Source organism: Ammodytes marinus (genome assembly GCF_949987685.1).
Source record: "Ammodytes marinus genome assembly, chromosome: 12".
Lineage (NCBI taxonomy): Eukaryota > Metazoa > Chordata > Actinopteri > Uranoscopiformes > Ammodytidae > Ammodytes > Ammodytes marinus.
Genome location: NC_137216.1, coordinates 27378377 through 27401940, shown reverse-complemented (window position 1 = coordinate 27401940; position 23564 = coordinate 27378377). Strand labels below are relative to the sequence as shown.

General features: G+C 41.1%; 1 protein-coding gene across 3 annotated transcripts in view; it reads right to left on the bottom strand.

The window, feature by feature from the left end:
- The window catches only part of LOC307258502 (uncharacterized protein), a 40089-nt gene that overhangs the window by 10997 nt on the left and 5528 nt on the right, over nt 1-23564 (bottom strand). For all 3 annotated transcript variants that reach the window (XM_080038055.1, XM_080038056.1, XM_080038057.1), the window contains exons 2-3: nt 17948-18138; nt 1645-1754 (exon numbers count right to left, since the gene is read on the bottom strand). In XM_080038055.1, coding sequence (XP_079894181.1) covers nt 1645-1754; nt 17948-18138 — 301 coding nt within the window. The remainder of the gene's footprint in view (nt 1-1644; nt 1755-17947; nt 18139-23564) is intronic.

Sequence of the window (23564 nt, the reverse complement as noted above, 5' to 3'; positions counted from 1 at the left end):
ATGCAGAACCAGAAGTGTGAAAACATTTCTGTGACAGGTGGGTGTCAATAAACAATAGTCTAGGGCCCTTTAAGGTTATTGTTGGGAACCACCGAGCGAGGCCAAGACAAGCACACACCTCACCTGTCATAACTTCCTCTGAATGGATGGATGTGGATTAGCCTTTAAACAACACGACTGGAGCACAAATAAACAACGTCTGACAGAAGGTAACTGATGCACCTGCTCGCCCCGGGCTGTTCACTTATCTGTCAGGCCCTTTGTGGGATACATTTTTTTTTCAACGTTTTTCAACAGCAGTTAGTTTTGTTAAGTGAAACTGTTTAAAAAGGTGTATTTAGACTATGGTCTGAGTATGACTAATCTTTCTATTCTGGCTGACTGCTTTCTGCTGTGTGTGTGTGTGTGTGTGTGGGTGTGGGAGTTTTGTGTTCTTTGCTTATTGTGACCTTTGGGTTGCTGTTTAGTTTATTGAATGGTCTAGTGGAGTGTTCATTTCGGCAGCGTTTTCAGATTTAGTCTTTAGGCGAACATTATTATTAGTTTAAGTCACATTTTAGTCATTTTTATCTTTCATAGATTTACAGCAACATAATATTTATAATAGGTAATGTAAATTATATCATATTAATGTTATTAAATGGAGAAAAACATAGCTTCCTTTTTTTGTATGTGAAATATTTTCATCACTAGTAAATTAGCATGATTCACGCTTCATAACTCAACATTGAAGAATAGGTTTTTCTTTGGAAATATTAAAATACACTGAATCTTACTTTGGTTAATTTTTTTATTTAATCTAACCTAGCATAGTTGCAACTAGCACAATTTTAATGTAGCCTAATATTGCGGTTTTGAAGTGTGTATGAAACAGAACAGAGCTAATCGGAGACAGTAGTCATATTTAAAAAGATCAAATATGTATTTAACAACAAGTCATGGGAATGGCACTCGTGTGGTTTTGGTTTGGCACTGGCGTATTGTCACCAGGGTGTAACACAGAGCGTGCTTTGGTCCGATTATTGTGGGCAGTTTTTATTTTACGTCGCCATAGTAATGTCACCAACACAGATGAAATCATCACAAGCTTTTATGACAGCTGCGGTTAAGGTTAGGAATCATTCCAAACCACCGACAGGTAGGACTGGAAATTCACTGAACAAGACCGAGGATTTTTGTTATTATTTATATCAACTACTGTATATTTTTTTTCATATGCATCTATCTAAAATGAAAGCCCTATACAACGCACATTTTTGTCAAAATCAGTGAATATCTCCCCACAATCCGCTACCTGTCCATACTGTGTTCACTGAAATAAAAACATTCAGTGTTAATACACAGCCTAGACTCTGTAAACATGCATGTTGCTAGCAATGGTGGGCCCCCTTTGTTTACACACCCTTTGTTTACATGCCAGTTTACAGAACCTAGGCTGCATATTAAGACCAGCTTTGTTTTCAGCGCACACACAGTACAGGACAGGTACTAATATATTCACTGATTTTGACAAAAAGTGATTTAGTCAAAAAGTGACTCCAGAATCACTGACTCCATCTTTATTGGGGTTAACTTGGGCCTGTGTGTGTGTGTGTGTGTGTGTGTGTGTGTGTGTGTGTGTGTGTGTGTGTGTGTGTGTGCTACCTGGAGCAGTATGTCGCCCTCAGAGAAGCCTCCGATGTCCGTCTTGTTCCCGTTCTGCCCGTTAACTCCAGGAAACATCAGACTGCTGCTTTTACTGCTCTTCATGGTCGCTGCACAGAAAGGTTAAAAGAACAATATAAGTTTGAAATCTTGTCTCTCTGCCTAGCTGCTATTCTTTCTTTTTCTTTTTTAGATTCTTTTTTTGGCATTTTCAAGCTATATTTAGCCCCTTTTACACAGAGATTGCGGCATATTGACGGAACAACATCACTCCAATATGCCGGCTTTGCTTGCTTCTGTGTTATTTACACAGAACCAAGCAACGCCGGCCTGCTGGCGCATCAGTAGTCCCTTTTACACAGCGCTCCGGAATGAAAGAGGTGCTTGTAAACAGCGTCAGGTGTGACGTAAACATTTAGCGCCGCGCCGGTCAGCTGCTTTACAACAACAACAATGGCCGGTGAATTGAGAGCAGAAGTGCTGGAGCTTGCAGTAAGAGGGCCGTATTTTACTGTCCCCACGATGTGCCAGTTGATCTCGCTACGCGCTGAGTCCAACATCACTGGGACAGTTAACCAAACTGACTAAATCAATCCGACCGCTTTACCTCTGTGTGTGTGTGTGTGTGTGTGTGTGTGTGTGTGTGTGTGACAGGTTGGTTGTGAGCGAGTCTCTTTGTGAGGGCAGCGATCTGCCAATCAGACATACACATACACACAGTGTGTGAAGTCACGTTACTGTAGACAGAAATAAAGTGTGGATATACGCTCAGACTTAGGATAATAATAGCGGCGGCGGAATGTGTTAGCAAAACAGTAGCTCTGTGGCTAACAGCTGAGCCGGAGCCTTCAGTCAGCTGAAGCAGACAGTCTAGCGGGGCGAGCAGACTATTCCCCCGTTACTAGGTCGACCTTCAAGCTGAACAAGAGCCCTCCGCTGCGCGTCGGGCTCCTGCTTCAGCTTGTCGGTCTTTATTTCTAGCAAGTGACCCGTTCGCTATACTTTATCCCTTACTTAGCCTAGCCTAGCTTTCCATTGTACAACTTCTCCTGGGCAGAAATAGACTCATACACTCTGCAAAATGAAGCGCGGGGGTTTGGATTGAGCAACGGACCTTATGATCAGCTAGATTATACACCGTTCCTTTTATTTGGTGATTTTTACGGGACATCAGGCCGCCGTGGTTAATGTTAAACACACGTCCTTCAACTGCTAACATGGTCGCATGTTTAGAACGTAGACTATGGAACGTCAAACGCCCCCCTGTTCCGCAACAACAAGCTGGAGCATTTAAACAGAGAGGCGGAACTGATCGTGTCGGGAATCTTACTACCCCCTGAGGTAGTAAAATTCCCGGAACGATCACTCGCACCTTTCTTCCCTCGTTCCGCAACTGTCGCATTTACACAGCTGGGGGGAGGGCCGAAAGGCCGGCATATTCCCGGCTTTCACTGGCTGTGTAAAATGGGCTTTTGATAGTAAAGAGTTGACATGGGGAGCCAATATGGTACGCGCTCTATCCACTAGGCCACTGGAGCACCCCAACTGGTATTCATTCTAACGATACACCACATTCCCTGACCTGGGATAACCTGCACACTGTTGTATAACCAATATAAATGATGGCCACAGCTTCAACAAGAAGACCTTTCTTTAGACAAAATGGAAAAGGCCAGTTCGCAAACATACAATTGAGTCTTCATGAAAACGCAATTCTCATGACAAAATAATCTATCATTGTTGATTATCCTTTTCATGTAGAATCTGATGGTGTAGCTACATGCATTTCTAAAAACACTATAAAAAACTGAGAGAGATTCCCTGCAATTCCAATAAAGTAAAATGCTTTTTATCCCCACCGTCTTGCGTCAGACCTGCTCCGTGTCAATCAACACTAGCTAGAAAGCCATTATCACAATCAGACAGCGCTAAGTAACACATACAATAACGTCTGGATTGCGGCTTTTCTGCAACACTGAAATAAATTACGTTTTGGCATTACTTAAGTCGCACACTACGCATGCAAACTGATGAAACCGATATTTGGACGGGTATGAAAGCGCCAAACCGAGCTGTCAATGCTTGCAGCGATGGCACATATGCGAGGGGGAACAGATCACAGCATTGTTACATCTTGCATCTTGCCTGCAGACATAGTGCGAGTTGCCTCTTTTATGTTAGCTTGCTTGATTATTAATTTTGAGGTACAAAGTCAAATAAACTATGTGTTGGCTGAGAAACACGTGCTGTGCCCCAGCATGCGAAGGCTGACATAAGCAGAACAGGTTTATTATCTAAGGGCAAATTTACTCTGAGTGGTTTCTGTTAATATAATTAGTTCACTTGAATGGTCTGTTCACTTATCACATACACTATTTGGACACATTACGGTAATTGGGCCCCCTGTTGCATCACACCTACACAAGCTTGTATGACATCCCATTCTAAATCCAAAGGCATTGATAGGAAGTTCCCCCCTATGCAGCTATAACCACTCTTCCAGGAAGGTTTTCTACAATATCTTGGGAGTGTGTGTTTCTGTGGGAATGTTCGCCCCAATCATCCAGAAGAGCATTTGTGAGGCCAGACACTAATGTTGGACTATTTCCGTTCTAGTTCATCCCAAAAGAGTTGGATGGGGCTGAGGTTAAAAGGCTCTGTGCGGGAGGCCTGTCAAGTTCCTCCATAGCCAAATATGGAGCACTATGGGTCAACTGTTCCCACCATGTTGGAAGCAGAGAATTGTCCAAAATGTCTTGGTAAGCTGAACCATTGGGATGGCCCTTCGCTTGAACTAAGGGGCCTAGGCTAACCCCAAAAAACTACCTACTATCTCTCCTCCACCAAACTTTACGGTTGTCCCAATGGAGTCAGGTAGGTAGCGTTCTCATCTGGCATTCACCAACCCACTCTGCGACCACACTCTGTAACCTTACGGGATCTACCATTTTTTGTTACTTAACACTTCCACTTTGCAATACACCGCTTACAGTTTGTCATGGAATATCTAGGAGGGAAGAGATTTCACAAACTGACAAAGTTGGCAACCTATTACAGCACCAAATTTTGGTTGGTTCTTTAGAATGACCCATTCTTCCAGAGACGTTTTTAAAGGCAGACAGCATGGCTAGGTGCTTGATTTTCTACACCTGTGGCAATAGAGTTGAATGAAATGCCTGAATCTAATGATTAAGAGGTGTGGACCAATGGTTTTTTCCATAAAGTGAACGTAACTAGACTCAAACTTGGCGAGTCCCCCCCACCACCACACACACACACCTGAACCATTTTAGAGGTCCACTAACTCCAATAACCTTATGTAACAGGACACCACCAGCTTTCACACATGAGTCACTGGGTGTCAAAGCGCTGCCAGCGAGAGAACAAAGCCAGTTTAGACAACCATTCCCAGGTAAGGGATTACGTAACACTTGAAAACGTCTCTGATGTGTTTGTGTTTTTTTTATTAGGCCGATGTGTGTGGTAGCGTTGTTGAAAACTTCCATTGTAGACAGAAGCCGGATTGCTTAGTTAAGGCAGTACTTGGCATGTCCACAGCGAGTGACAGTTAGCACCGAGTACAACACGTATTCAGTTCCACTGTTTGTTTTGGCATCTGTACTGGCAGTGCTGTGTATAAAACAACTCACTGTTAAACTCACTCAGCCCTTACTCACTCACTCTACCATCTCCTGTCACTATGAGATTCACTATTGTTTGATAGGGAGGGACGTATAAACATGGCAGTCATTTTAACATGCTTATGTTTACGACATAAAACACATCAAGCCCACAACCACATTGTTTTAAATCCCTGTGGTTGCATTGTGAACAAGACTGTTTTGTGGATCTATAAATACTATAAAAGTAAGATCATGAGTGTGTATAGCAGTTGAAAAACAGAAAAAAGTTAGCTACCTGGCTACAACTGTCGGTCCCTAGCCAGAAAACAGGTTCCCATTGCTGGAGAACTGATCTAGTATGCGTATCGGTGCAACACACACACACACACACACACACACACACACACACACACACACACACACACACACACACACACACACACACACACACACACACACACACACACACACACACACACACACACACACACACACACACACACACACACACACACACACACACACACACAATGCAATCCATGCATACAACCACTACTGGCATACAAGCAGAGTTGCACGTGCAGCACAAATAATTCACAGACAACACAGAGAGAGAGAGAGAGAGAGAGAGAACACCCTTGGTTCTCTTGCATCTAGCCCCCAGGGTTTCTCTTTCTTTTTTTGTTGTTTTTGTAAGCAATAGCCGACAAGAGCGCTTCCCTTATCTGGAAAGGCCACTACAGGAAAATCCCAGGATATGGCCTCTCCCTTCAGTCCTGTCACGCAACTTTCTCTTAAGGAGGGAAGGGGCCCCCCTCACACACACTCACACAGACACTCCCCACCCCTTTAGCTACATCTCAGACAAAAACACCAAGACCGATCCCACATCAACTTGACAAAAAACCTGCAGGGCCTGAGACACACACACACACACACACACACACACACACACACACACACACACACACACACACACACACACACACACACACACACACACACACACACACACACACACACACACACACACACACACACACACACACACACACACACACACACACACACACACACACACACACACACACACACACACACACACACACACACACACACACACACACACACACACACACACACACACACACACACACACAATGCAATCCATGCATACAACCACTACTGGCATACAAGCAGAGTTGCACGTGCAGCACAAATAATTCACAGACATATACACGGGGTAAACATAGAACGAGGGCCACTTGGGGTTAGGGTCCAAATCTGGAAAAATCCACCACATCCCTCAAGAAGTAGTATTTTTTTTTTCTTCTGCTCTCTTCAGTGTTGCCGTGATAGGGGCCCCTTTGTGGCCGTCTGTTTGTTTTCATTCTAGTTTTTCCTGAACTCTGCGAACTCTTGCATCGCGTCCTCCCTACCCCATGTTTTCCAGTGGTACAGTTTTGCAGCGCTGAGTTGTCCATGTGCACTTTGTTGTACAATCGTTTTCTGCAGGACAGATATGTTTATTGATACTTGGCCAGAGCTTTAACCAAGAGGTCGGAAATACATTCTTCAAAGTTTGTGGGAGGCAGCGAAGGGAGACAAATACACACAGCCCTTTCCCGGAGCAAGGACAAAAGGGGTTATTCCCATGTGACCAAAATATTGTGGCAAAATAATTTTTTACATGCAGGGTGGAGAGTTGGAGGGAGGAGGGTGTGGGGGGGAGTCGAAGGGATGAGGGTAGATGGATAGGATAAAAAAAGAAAAAAATTGTACTATGTTTTGAGTTGTAAAATGGTGTTGCAAAGTAATTTTTTACCATACTGTTTCCATCCTGTGGTGGTCAGAGGCGATTGCACGGCAGGATATTTTAGGCTTTATAAACCCCTTATCAACACTGTTTAAATCAGCGGCGACGCATTAAAGTAGACAGAATGTAACAGTTCCATCTAGGTGTCCATACATCAGGGGTTAATCCACACCTATGAAATGTTCTCCAGCCAATCAGAATAGAGTATTCGCACAGACTATGGTATAATTGATCGTAGCTGTTGTTGCAGCCAGTTCAGTTGCCAGGCAGAACAAACATTGGATTTTTAACAAATTACTATCACGATTTCCAGTTCTGTTGGAGGAGAACTTCAGCTGTAGCTTACCAAACCAGACATGATCCCTTTTGTAGATTACCATGCTAAAACATTGTCACTAGGCCAGAGGTAACTGTTATCAAAAAAAATCGAAACTCCACGCCGCTGTGGTGGTTTAAGAGAATATAATCCTGTAACACGCATGAACCCTTAGAGAGTAATACCTCCTACCTTTGACATCTGATTCCTATAAAACAAGAGAAACCATTTATAGCTCTTAAACTATTAAGCCCCTAAAACATTATTTAGAAAAAGCACGCTAACACAAAACACACTCGGTAGATGCCCTGAAAGCTTCTTCCCATACTTTGAAACTTTTTGAGTGTAACTTGAGACCAAGAGAGGCCACGTTTCAGCATCAAACTGTAGCTTCCCGTTTCAGTAAAATAGGCCATTATGGGATTGGTGAAATGCAGAGCGTGCTTTTTGATGCGAGATTCACTCCAGGCAAACCTCCCTTGTCGCTCAGGGAAGTGCGGTAGCATTTAAAGGATTTGACGTCTTTTCATCAAGGGGGTGATTAAAGTCAACTATGGAGGAGCCAGAGTTCTTTCAGCAAATGCAATCATGTCTGACTTCTTTTTTTTTTCCAAGGGAAAATAAGTTAAAGTAAAGGAGAGTGGGATAAAATAGAGGAAGGTTGAGAGAGAGAATAGCTAAAATGCTTTGAGCTGAACTAAAATGACCCAGTTTTAAGTACGAGCATGTGTTATTATGGAGTTAATGGAGAGAGAGAGAGAAAGGCAGAGAGAGAGGGAGAGAGAGGGAGAGAGAGAGAGAGAGAGAGAGGAGGGGAAAAAGGAAATGGTGTCACGGGTTGGAAGGTTGCCAGATAGAGGGAGAGTATAAAGCATGCCAGCAATGCATAGGGGAATATTATCTTGATTTGAAAACATTTAGTTCCAGTAGATCCTGTACAGAGATCGCTGTTCTCACGCAGATGTGCAGGAAAGGGGGCAGTGCTCGCAGCGAAACAACAGCCAATGAGCCTGGGTCAACTCGCAGGTTCAACCTCCCCCCATTTAGCCTGTTGATTAATGTCCCCGCTTACCTCCATGACTTCAGGGGAAGGAAACGGCCTCAACTTTTTCATGATCAGACAAGGGGTTGTCATGTCAAGGAAGAGAGAAGGAAAAGAGCAACTTCGGAGCGAAAACAGAGGCTTGCACGGCAAAGCCCGAGGCCTATATCATGGCTATGGAGAGGCACTATTTTGCAATGATAAAATTATGATGCAAATTTTTGGCTCTAAAAAGGATTGTTACAACATTTTGGGAGGGGTTACAAGTTACAAAACCTATTTAGAAAAAAAAATCTTGTACAACAGATTCAGCAGGTAATTATTCCTCTGAGGGATGTTTGGAGTTGGCTGTGAGGTGGCTGGGTTTGTATAATCGCACCTTGTTCAGGGCATATAGAAGCCTCGACCATGCCTTTAATGGCTATGGAGGCACTATTTTGCAATGATTAAAATACAGAACAGAATTATTACAACATTTGGGAGGGGTTACAAGGTTACAAAACCATTGGTATGGACATTTATCATTTACAAAATCATGGTACAACAGTTTCAAGTTGTACCGGGTCATTTTTCTCTAAAGGGTTGTTTATAGTCGACTGTACCTGGGTTTGTTATCACACCTTGTTTAGGGCCCAGCAAAGCCTTGATCCTGCCCCCCCCATCCTCCCTCCCCCCTGTGCTTTAGATAAGGCTTGTATGCTTCAAGCACAACACCCCCACAAGCAGACGTGGACGATCAAAATAAACAGTGATTATATACTATTCAGGCCACAATGGCTGTGTTGGTGGTGGTGGTATAATGGCATCTGTTTTTTCAATCAAATTCTTGGAGCTATTTTGGCTGTCCGGGCTCTTTTTTTAAATTCTGCTTTAAGAATATAGTGTCATCGTTGGTTTGGGACTGGGCAAAAAAAAAAATCAGGTTTTTCTGTGTTAGGCGTGTCTAGTATATCATATCGTTCAAATGATTTGTATCAGTCTCGGAGCAGTCAGCCAAAGCCCACAGAAGAAAAGGAATCATGTACGACAACAGATTGAGGCTAGATACACCAACTTTGCCTCCTATAGAGATGTCTAGATTTAGCCCTGGCACATCAGTGAGCACTGGGATGTTGAAGCTAGTCGGTAGATGTTTTGAAGTCTAGAATGATATGCAAATTACAATCAAAAACTAAAAGTTAATTTTCCATGCCAAGATAAAAAACCCACACTGTTTATATGTTAAATACCTCTGGCCCTAACTAAATACAATAATACATCCTCTGTGTTACCGAACCCCCCCCCCCCCCCCCCCAAAACCAAACTGAGTGAGTAGTTCGACAGCTGATTTTGGTTCAGCGCAATAACAAACAAAAGCATTTTTTGGAAAGACTTGGTGGGCTAGATGATCAGCTCTGGCAAACGGGGGGCGAGGGGTGGGGGGGGGGGGGGGTGGGGGGGATAAAGAAGCAGCTTGGGTATGAAGGGGAGATGTACTGACTGTGTGGTTTAAAAAGACCGAGGACGAGCCTTCCAGAGAATGGAAATTTAGCAAAAAAATGAAAACATGATTAAATCTGTCTCCCAGCGGTTGCTCGCATTCTCACGATATAATGAAAGGCGAGTCATGAATCAAGAGCCAACAGGCAACTTCTGTCACACCAGCGAAGAAGTCAAGTCCTCTTCGCACGTAGCCATGATAGCGAGTTGACAGGTGAACTATGCCGTGGTTTTGAAGGGCACGCACCTATGAATGAAAAAACTAACGTCCTTCATGTCTTGGTAACTGGCCCATCAGGATACAATAACTAACAACACTGGGCTTTCCCCGTACTGTCAACTCTTCTGCAACAAACTCCAAACGTTTGCCAGGACCTACAATGTTGTTCTTACCTCTTTTTTCTTTCCTTCTGTTACACTTGTGTCATGATGTGTATGTACGGGGGGTTTCAGATAGCCCAAATACCAAAAATACAACACATGATACGCTTGTTACCACATCAACGGTGATTGCTAACAGACCCCTGGATGTTTTCAATGAAGTCGGAAAGGCCCGGTCCACATTTTTCCCTCAATTTTCTAACAGCGTCACACAAATATGTCAGCAGCAGTGAAGCCACAAGCCTTTCAAAATATCCAGCGCTGCCTAGTAAAGTCACGCTATGAGGCGAAACAGTACAGCTTGCTTGCAGAGATCGTCCGTTTCGAAGGCAAGCCATAAATAGCCTTGTTTCATTGTCATGTCTTTTGAAATCTCTATAACATTGCTTAAATGTGTCCCATTTAACTCTAAAGCCATTTACTTTGCCTAACAGTTTATGGGATCTTTATCTTAAATTCTAAGACATGTCCCCACATGAACACCCACCTTTTAGGCTTGTGTTTTGACTGGCACAAAACCCTGACAGTCAACCTAGGTGAGCTTGTTCAGAAATATAGCAAAAGACTGCGTTCATAGCAGCAGTCAACAGTCCAAACCTTTCCTTTATGGTGGAAGTTCACAGCTTATCACACTGCACAGCTGTTGCCGAGTGCGTGTATCTGCAAATGTGTGTGTTCTCCACTTTCTCCCAGAAGTTTATGTTTGGGTGAAGGAGCGTCTGCTGGCTTGGGTGAATGTAGTGTTTTTCCCCTTGTTTTAAGCCATTTGTTTCTATAGTTAAGCGGTCGTTGAACACCCACTTAGAGCAACATCTTTACACACACACTTCCAGCATCCGAAACCAGCCGTCATGTCTGTGAAATTGTATATTTTTTATACAAACAAACACCAGCAATTCTTACTTCAAAGCACGTCTTACTTTCAAAAACTCCTAATCATTTTACCCTGCTTTCTAGATCCTGTATTTAGTTTGAGAAGTGTTCACTTCCATGCAATGAGTTTTCTGTTCCCGTTGCACAACAATTCAAATTCACTTTGTCATTGGACACATGGTAACCAATCAGGGCACATCTGTACCAACTATATGTCACCCAAAGGCAACATACAGTACAAAGTTCAACACCACATGCCACCATTAATTTATCCCATTGTATTTCAACTCTTTGAATCAATTAAAGTACACTTCAATGGGTCTCCATGCTGAGTAGCTCTAGCAGTGTGTGCCCAATATGCTAATGTGGGTCTCATTTATCATTTCTGCTGCGGCCTCATCAATTATACAACAATACAATCATGACAAACCAAGTGTTGGAAAAACAAAGAAACCTTTTGCGATACATAAAACTAATTACATTTTATGGTTATTTATTGACACAGTTATACTATAATCTAATTAACTCTGTTTGATAAAGTATTGTCATTAATCTGTGGTGACATTAGGGTAAACGAGACAAAGCACATGCCAGATCTGACCGGGTAATGAGTCCTATAATTGTTGCCAACCACATTAAGACTTAAGGTTTTCATTCACAATCAGTATAACGACTATGTTATGAAAGGCCTAATATACAATCTGATAATCTACTTTCTACTTGTGTTTAAAGGTTTGAATAACGTGTATTTTGGTATTATCCAGTGGTGAGATTCTAGATTGCAAAGCTCCCTTGATAACCACTCCAGGTCGGAGAATTTACAGAAGCTACGGTGGCCTTCAAGGACAATAGTTACTAAAGATGGCATCATCCACCACTGCCTCAAGTCTTTCCACAATAGCAAGTGATGAGGTAAAGAAGTATTTAGTTATTTATTCTATAGTACGTCTTTTTCGTCTCCCAACACGTAAGGTCGTTTAGTTTGTCTGTTCTGTGCTACTGTAGACAATAGACATAGTTGTGCAACAAGGCAGTACGCCCTGCCCCTATGTAGATAGAACAAGCTCATTCTAAGGTTATAAAAGGAACAACTTTTATTTTCAAGCGCTTACAACATTAATGAATATTATATTCAATTGCTACCAAGTCTGTTATGAAATGCCTATGTTTTATCTATCATAAGAGTAACTGTATTGAAACCTCAATGATTTTGAGGTTAAACATGATCTATGTTTAGATCAAGTGACTGAGAAATCGATGCCTTGTTTGGAATAAACAAGGCAATCAAGTGTCTCTCTAAAAGGTGAAACCAAAGCTGCTTGTCTATTTCACTGGAAGTACACAAACAAAACGTTGCAATTTAACACCCTCACCTGATAATGAACATCACCCTTTATTAGTGGGCTTCCGTTGTAAACTTCAGTTTCCCCCCGATTCCCTTTCAGCTTTTGCTTCTCAAAACACTGGAGTTGGCATAAAGTGTCATGCCACACACAAGCGGGGAGTTGGCATGGCGATACTGCACATTGTTAAAGGTGTATCATATGTCACATCCACACCAGTGTCAATAGGCTGGCTGTTTTTATAACAGGGCCACACCCTAATAACTCAACAAGGAGCCTGGCATTTAATCTGTGTTGGATTTATTTATAGGGGACATCTATAGCTGGTTAATCTCTTCACTGAGACTGCAGTCTGCCATGTAGTTAGCTATGATTTACCATAGCATCATATAATTAAGCATGATTACATTACATCATTACCGGCTGAGTTTTCTCTCTCGTTCTTTCGTTTACACACGTACACGTTGCCTCTCCCTTATCCTAAAATGGCATTTAGAAATAATTATTGTTGAATTAAAAAGGTGCAGTGTGTAAGGGGAATTGCCATTTTTTGGAACAGACTTGGTATACATGGAATTTAATATTGATTAATAGGTTTTTATAAGTGTAAAAGTGTCGAATGAACGTTTTTATGGATACATAGAAGCACCGCCATGTTTATGCAGTAGCACAGAATGGACAACCTTAACGGGCTTACACGTTTTTATATACTGTATATGGGCGTCCTGGTGAAATGCACCTGTTGGAAGACGAAGAAGAAGTACTGTAGAATAAATAACTAAATATATCTTCAATTCATCTCTTGATATTGTAGAAAGACTTGAGGCATGATGCCATGTTTAGAAAATAGCTTCTTGTCCTTGAAGGCCACCGTAGCTTCTGTAAATTCTTCAAACGGGAGATGTTAGCAAGGGAGTGTTGCAATCTAGAATCTCACCCCTAGTCGGTGCTAAAGTACTCCTATTTTACACAATGTACATACTATTTTAATGGAGAACAGTCAGCTGATTTGAGTTTGACCCAGACTTTTTGACCAACACTGTGACGGTCTAAGACATCAGTAATCAGAGGCATCTCTTGGTAATTGATTTAATATTACATATCCATTAAGTGAAGGGGCTCATAGGGGGAAAAAAGGACGCAAACATACTAAAAAATGAAAGTAACAGAGGCTAATGTATCCTGACTTTGTATTGGTCTAATGTGGGTCAGGCTTCAAAAACACTGGATCTTACATATTTTAAAACATTACCCATGGCGTCTTTTCCCCTGCCACGTATAAAAACCCTAATTCCGTGTTCCCGGTTAGTAACTGAAATGTTCTGTTGAAGCCGAGATCATTTTATTGGACTTGACAAACTCCAGAGAGACAGAGAGAGGCATTATGCATTCTGTGTTTCACGGTCTGCGGAGCGATTCCTTGTGACTCGTAAATGGACCTTTATGGGAAAAAATTGGTGAGGCAGTAATGCGAGTAAAGCGGGAAAGCCCATATGTTAATGTGATTATGCTCATAATAGCCGGGCCTGTAAACACACAGAGACTCTCTATTATGTAAAACTGTCGGGATGAAACATTCCAAGGATAGTCCGTTTATGGCATAATTCAAACTGGTCTCATCTATTTTTTCCTCATTTTCTTAATGCATTTTCTATTTCCTGGTCTTCTAAGTTAACAGCCTCGTAATAGCTAGTTAATGAGTGTTGTGTATTGCGCTTTATTAATGTGAATGTTAATACACATTAAACATTGATTTGTGGAGAAGGGGTATAGGATTAAATAAGTATTACAATTCTTCCTACTCCTTTTAAAGGCTTGTCAAAGCTGGTTAATGGAATATATTTTGTAACATGGTTTTTATTTGTCTTCTGCTTATTTGGAACAAATTTATCAACTCGTTTGCTTTTGTTTTATTATGATATGACTGAAATACAATTCTTTATACATCCATTCTCTCTCTCTCATAAAAACGGAAACACACTCACAGGCTCTGCTGCCAATCAGTGAAATGTAAATATTAATAGAAGGACAAGCTGAAGTGTTTTATGATGGGTGATGGGTTGCACATGGGCACATAGGGCAGTGATGTAACATGTGATTTTGATCCTGCCCTCCACTGCCACATGGCACTCTCCCTGCGTTCCAAATCACATACTTTTTTATTTTTACTACACTACATACTAAAGTACTGAAGAGTTTTAGGGCCACAGGAGAGAGAAAAAAAATCAGATAAGGAAGATTTTTTTTCCATTATGTCGAGAAATGTCAAGAACAAAGACGAATACTCCAAAATGCTATTGGAGTTGGTGGGCCATTTATGTATTTTCAGCATACTACAATTGATGTGCATGTATTGGGACATCCTAAATCTTTTTCTGGCATACTAAATAGTAGGGAAGTATGGGGATTGGAACGCAGGGAGATTCTCTTTTCAATGGACCTGATTAGTGCTGATGCCAAATGAACTTTTTTTTTATTAATATTGAGATCACGATTATTTAACACAATAATTACGTTGACATTGGGGAAAAAAATCATGCTTTTTTCTATTGGACGTTTTTTTTTTCAACTGTGGATTTCTTTGAATTGAAATATATGACTATAAAATATAAACATGCCTTGGCGTCACCTGACTTAAAAACATTATCTTGTAAAAGTTGATTATCTTATGTTCATAATTGTCAGAAGTTCAAATACACAGCCACACTTTAAAGGCACAAAGAAAAGGAAAACAAAACTGTCATGGAGTTAAGCAGTGGCATAAATACTGAGAAACTACAGGAAGACATCTGCATTGTATAACACTTCACAAAGAGGGAAAATACAATTTACAAATGTTCCATGACTCGAGTTTTTCAATAAAACATTTGCAATGGGATCAATATGCCACAGAGATCAAAGACCACCGGATATTTCAAATATGCAGTTGTTGACGTTTCACTGTTTTAAAGTGTATTTGTGGTCAAACTTCTTAAATCCCACATTGCACATGAATGCAACCATTACTGCAGACTTTTTAAATCAGCAATTTCATGTTTTGCATGAAAACACAAAACAATAGCTATGGGTATTGGCCTGATACTGGAGTACTATAGTTGGCTGAGTGTTGTAGAGAAAAAAATAAGTTTAATTTAAATTTTATTTGAATGTTTGCGTCAACAAAGGGGTATTTTTGGTTTACTTTTGACAAGTTGGTTATGTGTGAAAATGTGAACAATAGTATAAGAATGGACCGTGGGTGATGCAATTGGTAAAGGATTATTAAAAAAGCCCAGAGGAGCTAGTCTTTCATTTGAATTGTAATGTTAACTTCATTATAGCACTAAACTCGTACTATAAAACCATGTGTATGAATACTGAAGTGTGCCAATTCTCAAGGCATGTTCAACATTAATCAATGCCAGTTTCCTGTATGAGAGATGGCTTGCATATAGTTACAGATGGCCCCAAGTGTTGGATATGAGTTTGACAGGACTCCACTGATATGACAAGCTATAATATGTCCATATATAACACAGAAAATGCAGCCTTTGTCACATAGGAAACTCATTTTCTATGATTTGAGTAGTGATTTATCAGTCAAGTAGCTGACTGATAATGCTTGGTCTCCTCTTGATAAAACAAACAGCCTACTCAACATTGATCAAGGCAATGCAACTAGTCTACATGTAAGGTACAGTATGTTCCCAGGTATCCACCATAAACTGCAGATAAACAGATACACCACAGCATATCTAGTTAAAGTATACTGTAGGTCATCAAAGCTTAGGACACCTTTTATCATAGAATTCAAATGCAGGTATGTTAAGTTTATAGAAAACACTTTCTGAATTGGTTATATAATAGTGCATAAACAATACCTCGTTCTACCTTGCCTTGGCCTGCGTAGCAACAAGAAAGACTAGGCAAAAAGGGTGTGAGAAGGAGCACCGTGCTGGAATGTCACAACTCCGCTGACTGCGTTCAACATGTCCATTCAGACTGGATGTTCACACTGCAAAACCAGCCTTACCACAGAATTGAGAGAATCACAGTAGGCAGATACAAATGGGTTGGTGTAGTTTGGCTGGCTCATCAATTTGATGGGGTTAAACTTGGCTAGATATGCACAAATTGTAATGTATGTAATGTAATAATGTGCTAAGAAGCTTCCAATAAGAAGTCTATGGAAGGAAAATGGCTATTATGTATGTTCATTTAATGAGAACATGTCAATATAAATAATGTCATATTGTTGGAATACATTACGTACGTTAATTAGTAGTTCATCATTTTGTATTATTTCCTTAGCTTGCTTGATATAGGCATTGGTTAGTATACTTCAGCATACTACTTAACCAATGCCTATATACATTACACTGTCCAAAGCAAGTTCACTAGTATGTTGTACTGACTATCAAGCTAGACACACAGCTGTCTGAGTTTTTGTTGACGCAAAGGGCTTGTCCAGTATAACTAAAACTAGGGCGCATATGCACAACAACCGAACGCACAAAATGTACAGACACAAGACAAATACATTGAAACATCAGTGAAGCCTCAAGGCAACCAGGCAACTTAGTCAGCAACCCATCTGCCAACACCTCAGCTCAACTCTATGGGTGGTGGGGATGTTACTATATGCTTGACTCACATAGGATTTAGTCACACAAAACTCATCTGCTTTTAAAACACTAAGGTGTTTTTATGTCCTTTTATTTATTTATTTATTCTGTTTTTATACCCATTTTATTTCAATTATTTCTTATAATATTTTAATGTTTTTTGTGCTTAGGTCGTAGGTCTGAAAGGTGCTATATAAATAAAAAAATAAAAAAATGTCATGGTTGATTTTAAGTTGTATCAACTTACGAGTGAAAGCTTGTTTCGAAAAGAGGACATTTCCTAATAGTTTTTCTCAATAACCTTAGCATACTATAGCAGTTGTTGCCGACAGGGAGGGAGGGAGGGAGGGAGGGTGGGGCACGTTTTTTTCTTTTACAAGCGCATTGAGGATGTGTTATATCCTCAAACCAGATTCCTGCATACCTCTCATTCCTGTCTTGTCTGTCAAATGCACTTCAGGTACATTTGCATATTTTCTCTCGAATCAGTTAGTAAGTTAAAGGGCGTAGTGTGGACTATAGGTCAGAGGAGTGCGTGGGTTCAACAGAATGTGCCTTATACAAAAATAAAAACTGGTGACACAGGCTTGATGTCGCGACCGTCTGTGTTGACATTTTTTAGTTTAATTCTAGGTTATACAATCACACACACACACACACACACACACACACACACACACACACACACACACACACACACACACACACACACACACACACACACACACACACACACACACACACACACACACACACACACACACACACACACACACACACACACACACACTACTAAGCAGGTATGTGAGACAAGTGTTGTGCTCACCTTTGAAGTAACTCTTGACCCTGAGGTAACCCACAGAGAGGCGCAGTACCGACAGCTTGTCCAGACGAGAGCGCACGTCGTCGGGGAAAGGCAGCAGGTCGGTGAGCCGGTCCAGCTCGCCATTCAGACGGTCCCGGTGCCGCTTGGAAGGGTTCGTTTTGACCACTTCAGTCGCACCATTGATTTTCTTTCTGTGAGATTAAAAATAGATTGAAAAATGAAATATACATTTTGAGATATTGGTTCTCGATGAGGAACATACTGTATATAGAGTCACATTTCAAGGGTGGAGTCAGCAATTCTGGAGAATGCTTGTTGTTGATGCTTTTTGTCAAAATCAGTGAATATCTCCTCATGATCAGCTACCTGTCTGTACTGTGTGTGCACTGGAAAAAAAAATCCACTGTTACTACACAACCTAGGCTCTGTAAACTGACATGTTGCTAGCTACGGCGGGCCCCTTTGTTTACATGCCTGTTTACAGAGCCTAGGCTGTGTATTAACACCAGATTGTTTTTCAGCGTACATAGGCAGACAGGTAGCGGATCATGTGGAAATATTCACTGAACAAGCGATCTACAGAATCACTGACTCTACCTTTACCTCAAACAGTATTACCTCTATTTGTTATATTTTCCTTTGTTTCTCTGCACTGCATTTTACTGTCATCACTAGATCATTTCTCCTCTTCAATAAAACATACTAGACAATGGCTGATTCAGTTGCGGGCCCTGGCTAACCGGCCCTGCCACAGCATGCCACCTGGTTTGGGAGGCAGTATGATACATAGATACCACAAGTGCTTTCATGATCCCCCCAAAGGGTGAAATTCAGACAAAATGATGACACATACCAATTACAAACATTAGCCAATATTAACTTTCTGCTACACTTCAAACAGCTTTGTGACCTACACAGGGCAGAAAGAGGAAGTGATAAGTATGAGGGATAAACAGGTGAGTCAACAGGATATATCAGCTATACCTGATGATGAGTATTACACGCAGGAATGTTGTCAAGGACTTGTGAGAGTATCTGTTGTGTTTGTGTGACAACGTAATAATGATTATGATAGGTTTGTTCAAACAATAAGCAAAGTACATGATGCTCATTTAGCTTGGGACAACAACAGTATCATGTGTCAGCTTGAAAGGTTGATCAAAGAAAGCCGCCTTTGAAAACAGAAACTACCACGAAGAAACTTACAACAAGTCCATTCCAATGGCTATATTGAGGGATGTACTTTTTACTAAACTGTCTTACATGTACTGTACCTGTAGTAGGCTATGCTAATTTATTTTGAACAGATGAGTATGAAAACACTTAAGTTGTGCTTTAAGAAGGGACCCGTGTATTCTAGCTATTTTTCTTGGGCAAGCCGCCTGGGAAAAAGGACAGACTATTTTGTTGAAAACCGAGCTGTCAAATAATGTGTATTCTTCGTAACCAGGGGTGGACTGGCCATCTGGCATACCGGGCATCGTCCCGGTGGGCCGGCAGGCATTTTGGGCCGGGCCGGGTCCATTTATAAAAAAAAAAAAAAAAAAAAAAATCTTTTTTTTTTTTAATGGACCCTCGGCTGTGTGACTCGGCCCGGCCCGGCCAAGTCACACAGCCGAGGGCCGAGGGCCCTTCCCTCTCGGGAGTGCCATGGACATATAATTGTGCGTGCAGGCTGTCAACTTCACCTGAAAGTTAAATAAAACTTTGTCCCAGGCCATTACTCATTATGATTGGTTCTAGGCTGGGCCTGGCCCAATCACACACACAGCAGAGGGCCGCCCATTCAGAGGCTGCATTAAATTGTATTATCATGCATTCAACTTCTACTCGGTAATTATGAGCATCTGACGATGGTCAGTTACGTTCAGGGCCGTCGGACAGGCTTGGGGGGCCCAAGGCAGAGGGGGGCTGCACCCAAAAAAATATATATATATATTTTTTTTTTATTCTTTTTTTTACTGGCTCAATATAGGCCCCTGATCTTTGAAGGCCCAGAAAAACGTTATTTAGGGAAAAAAAAAGATTTCATGGGCCTTTCATTCGTCAGTACATTTATGTTATTTTTTAAATAACATTGTTCGGGGCTACGAAGATCAGGGGCCTATATTGGGCCATTAAAAAATACAAACAAAGGAAAAAAATTCCCGAAGCTGACTGGATTTTTTAAACATGTACATTTCTTCTTTCTGCTTTTTGGTCATCTGTGTCTATACATTATTCCAGCAAATAATAGCCTACTAAATAGCTTACATAGGAAACAGTTGATTTATCCTTAGTTTTCTCTTCTAAGTGCACCAGATTGATGAATTTTACTTTAACATTTGAAAAAAAATCTTCCGGGGGAGCATTCCCCCGGACCCCTCTAGAACAGTGGTTCTCAACCGGTGGGGCGCGGACACTCTACCGGGGGGGCGCGAGGGGGATGAAAAAAAAAACTTAACTTTTTTTGATAGGTAGTTGCCAAGTTCATCACACAAACACTCCAATCCACTGATATGAGATCAGTTTGCAATTTTCAAGTACTGAATTAATGGTAGGACTGTGGCCACTAGAACTGGTCTCTGGTCAGCAAAGGTCTTGAAAACAGCATAAGTGTGCTTGTGACATGCATGCCACCCATGCATGTGTATGGGCACGTGTCCCAGCAGATTTTTGAAATCTGAATAAAAAAATTTAAGTTTGTAGTTAGCAAGTGTAACATGTTCTTAGGGCAGAATTTCATAAATAAAGGTTTATTTTTTTAGCAAGATATTTGGTCAAAATCTAGTTGTCATCCGTCCCTCTGTCCAGTTGTTAGGCATCTGGCTGCTAGCAAGTTATGTTGTTTTGCTAATTTTACTATTCATCTGAACTGAAATGAATATTGACTTTTTCCTTTATTATCTTCGCCAGAATGCACCAGAATGCTTAGATTACATGTTAAAAACACAAAAAAATCTTCTGGGGGGGGATGCCCCCAGACCCCCCTTCAGGGGTTTAGTTTTCTGACAAACATTACAATGGATACTAACATGATTTGGGCATTTGGGATTATAAATCATCTTTGAATTGGTTACAGCATATCACATGCTATTAATTCAGGGGTGCGATGGCCACCCCACTCTAGCTCTGTGGCCCACCTTGGCCACCCCCAGTCAAAATTTCCTGGAATCGCCACTGAGACACACACAACTCCGCGTTCAGGCTGCACAGCACATTAATCGCAGGTAGCATTTTGAGCTAAATCTGGCCACTTTCCAAATCCAAGACTCAATAGTTGAAACATTCTCTGAACTGGGTTGTCAGACAGCAGTGTTTCCCATTGATCATAGACTTTGTTTTGTGAAGCTTTTTCATAACAGGTATACCTATTGTAGAATGTATTCTGTGTATGTTCTATTTAGGCTACTATTTTCTTCTCTTCTAAGGAGATTTTTAAAAAAAACATTTCCTCAGTGTCACATAAAAGTGCACCAGAATTTAACGTTAAATTATAAGAAATTTCCGGACCCCAACCCTAAACCCAATGTTCAACTCAAAGGTGCGCCACTGGCCTAGCCCTTGTGATAATAACAATAATAGAGTATCTATCTATCTATCTATCTATCTATCTATCTATCTATCTATCTATCTATCTATCTATCTATCTATCTATCTATCTATCTATCTGTGTAGGGTGGTGTGTGTGTGTGTGTGGGGGGGGACGGGGGGGACGGGGGGTGTCAGGGTCGGTGGGGGGGCCCAACTGCAATGACCCAGCTTTGGGGGGGCCCAGCTTGCAGAAGGTTGAGAACCCCTGCTCTAGAAGGTCCAGGGTCCACGACACAGTCTCTCAAATTCCTGTGAGAAACACTGTGTGTGTGCATGGTTATTAAGAGTCATTAGACCAGGGGTTGTGTTCAAGTACGCGTAATGATTTGGTCATTCATCAATAGAAACATTGTGTTGTTATCTGGCTCAGAGAGTGACCAGTCACTCATACGTTTTGGACTATAGACAAACATAGCTTTTACATGTTTGTATTAAGACCGCCTCTCAGAGGGCCCATCAGGACTTCCTGTATAGGGGCCCAGAATTTGGAGCAACGCCCCTGCCTCCACATATCGTATAAATAATCATGGTGGGCTGCCTTGGCCAAAAATGCCAGGGCTGAATTTTTGTCCCAGTCCACCCCTGTTCGTAACATATTGTATTAGATTGAATTATTTGAAATGTCGCAACTAAATATTGGTGCTGTATAAACCAATGAGGGTTGGGCCTTTAAGTGCAGGACACAAAAATAAAAATAAAATCCTGTATTTTCTTTTCTTTTTAGCATGACAACAGCTTGATTTGCTCGGCTTGACTTTAACTGTAAGGCCAGCAGGGTTTGGAGAGAGAGAGACCACCCACAGGCCTAAGAGCATTTAAATACAAAATCCCAGAGGCTCAGATACATGTCATTACTCACAAATCAGACACACATGCTGCGAAGGGAGTGAAACCAAGTGTCAGTGACTACAGCCCGCTAAACACCTGCTGAGAAATAGTACAGGCCGGCTTTACGGAATCTCCTAAAACAATGTGTGTGTTTATATTGAATGTATTTGATGATTAATTATGGCAACATAGACTTGAAACACACACACACACACACACACACACACACACACACACACACACACACAGAGGGCGTCTTGGTAATAAAACAGCATTGATGATTAATTATGTTTTTAGGGGATTTCTGAAACAAACCACTTCCAAATATATGGAAAGTCATTCGTGCACGGAAGAAAAATAGATCAAAATGAAGGTCCCCCCTTTTCAAACATGTAAAGCCTGTTTTAGATTTGTTTTGCTTTATGGTTTGTTGTAAATATTACTTTTTTTAAAGTCTGTCGATTTGTTTGATAATTTTCTTCTTTTTCTCATTATAAATATACATTTCCAATGTTTACGATGAATGCTAATGTCATAGTAAACCAGAATTGTGATGCTTGTGATGTACTGAATTCAATTGTAGTATCTCAAATGTATGATTAGCTCATAATACAATTTCAATCAATCTTAACTTAACACATATCTATTTAAATACTTTGTATTTTCTTCTATAAGTCCAGTTAAGTGAATGCTTACATCCTGAAATGCGTGGGAACATAGTTTTTTCTTTTAGTTAAATATTGCCCTGCTCTGCCAAGCCGTCTCCTGTTATAAACTGTGGTGAGGTGGCATTGTGCATTTTGCAGACGGGCAGCAGGCAGCCTATAACGACTAACAAGGTTATTTACCAAATGAGATGAATGTGATGTTACTAGACGTGAGCCAATGTGCCCCTCCATGTTGTTTGCTTGTTTAACCACATTTAAATGAACAACTCCTGACGAGTGCCAAGCCCTGTCTTTCATCTGCTCACACACAAAAGCTGTGTTATGTGTGTGTGTACCGTGGGAGTGATTGTTATCAGGCATTTTCCTTTTGCTTATGAAATATGAATTATGGAGGTTAATTACACTTAATTGGTAACTGTTGTTGACATTTTCTGGACAGACCAAACATTAATATCCTTAGCATTGAGATTGATAGTGTACTGTATAGTCACTGGTTATTCTATTAAAGCTAAGGTTTAAACAGCTGTTTCAACTGACTGCGGATCAGC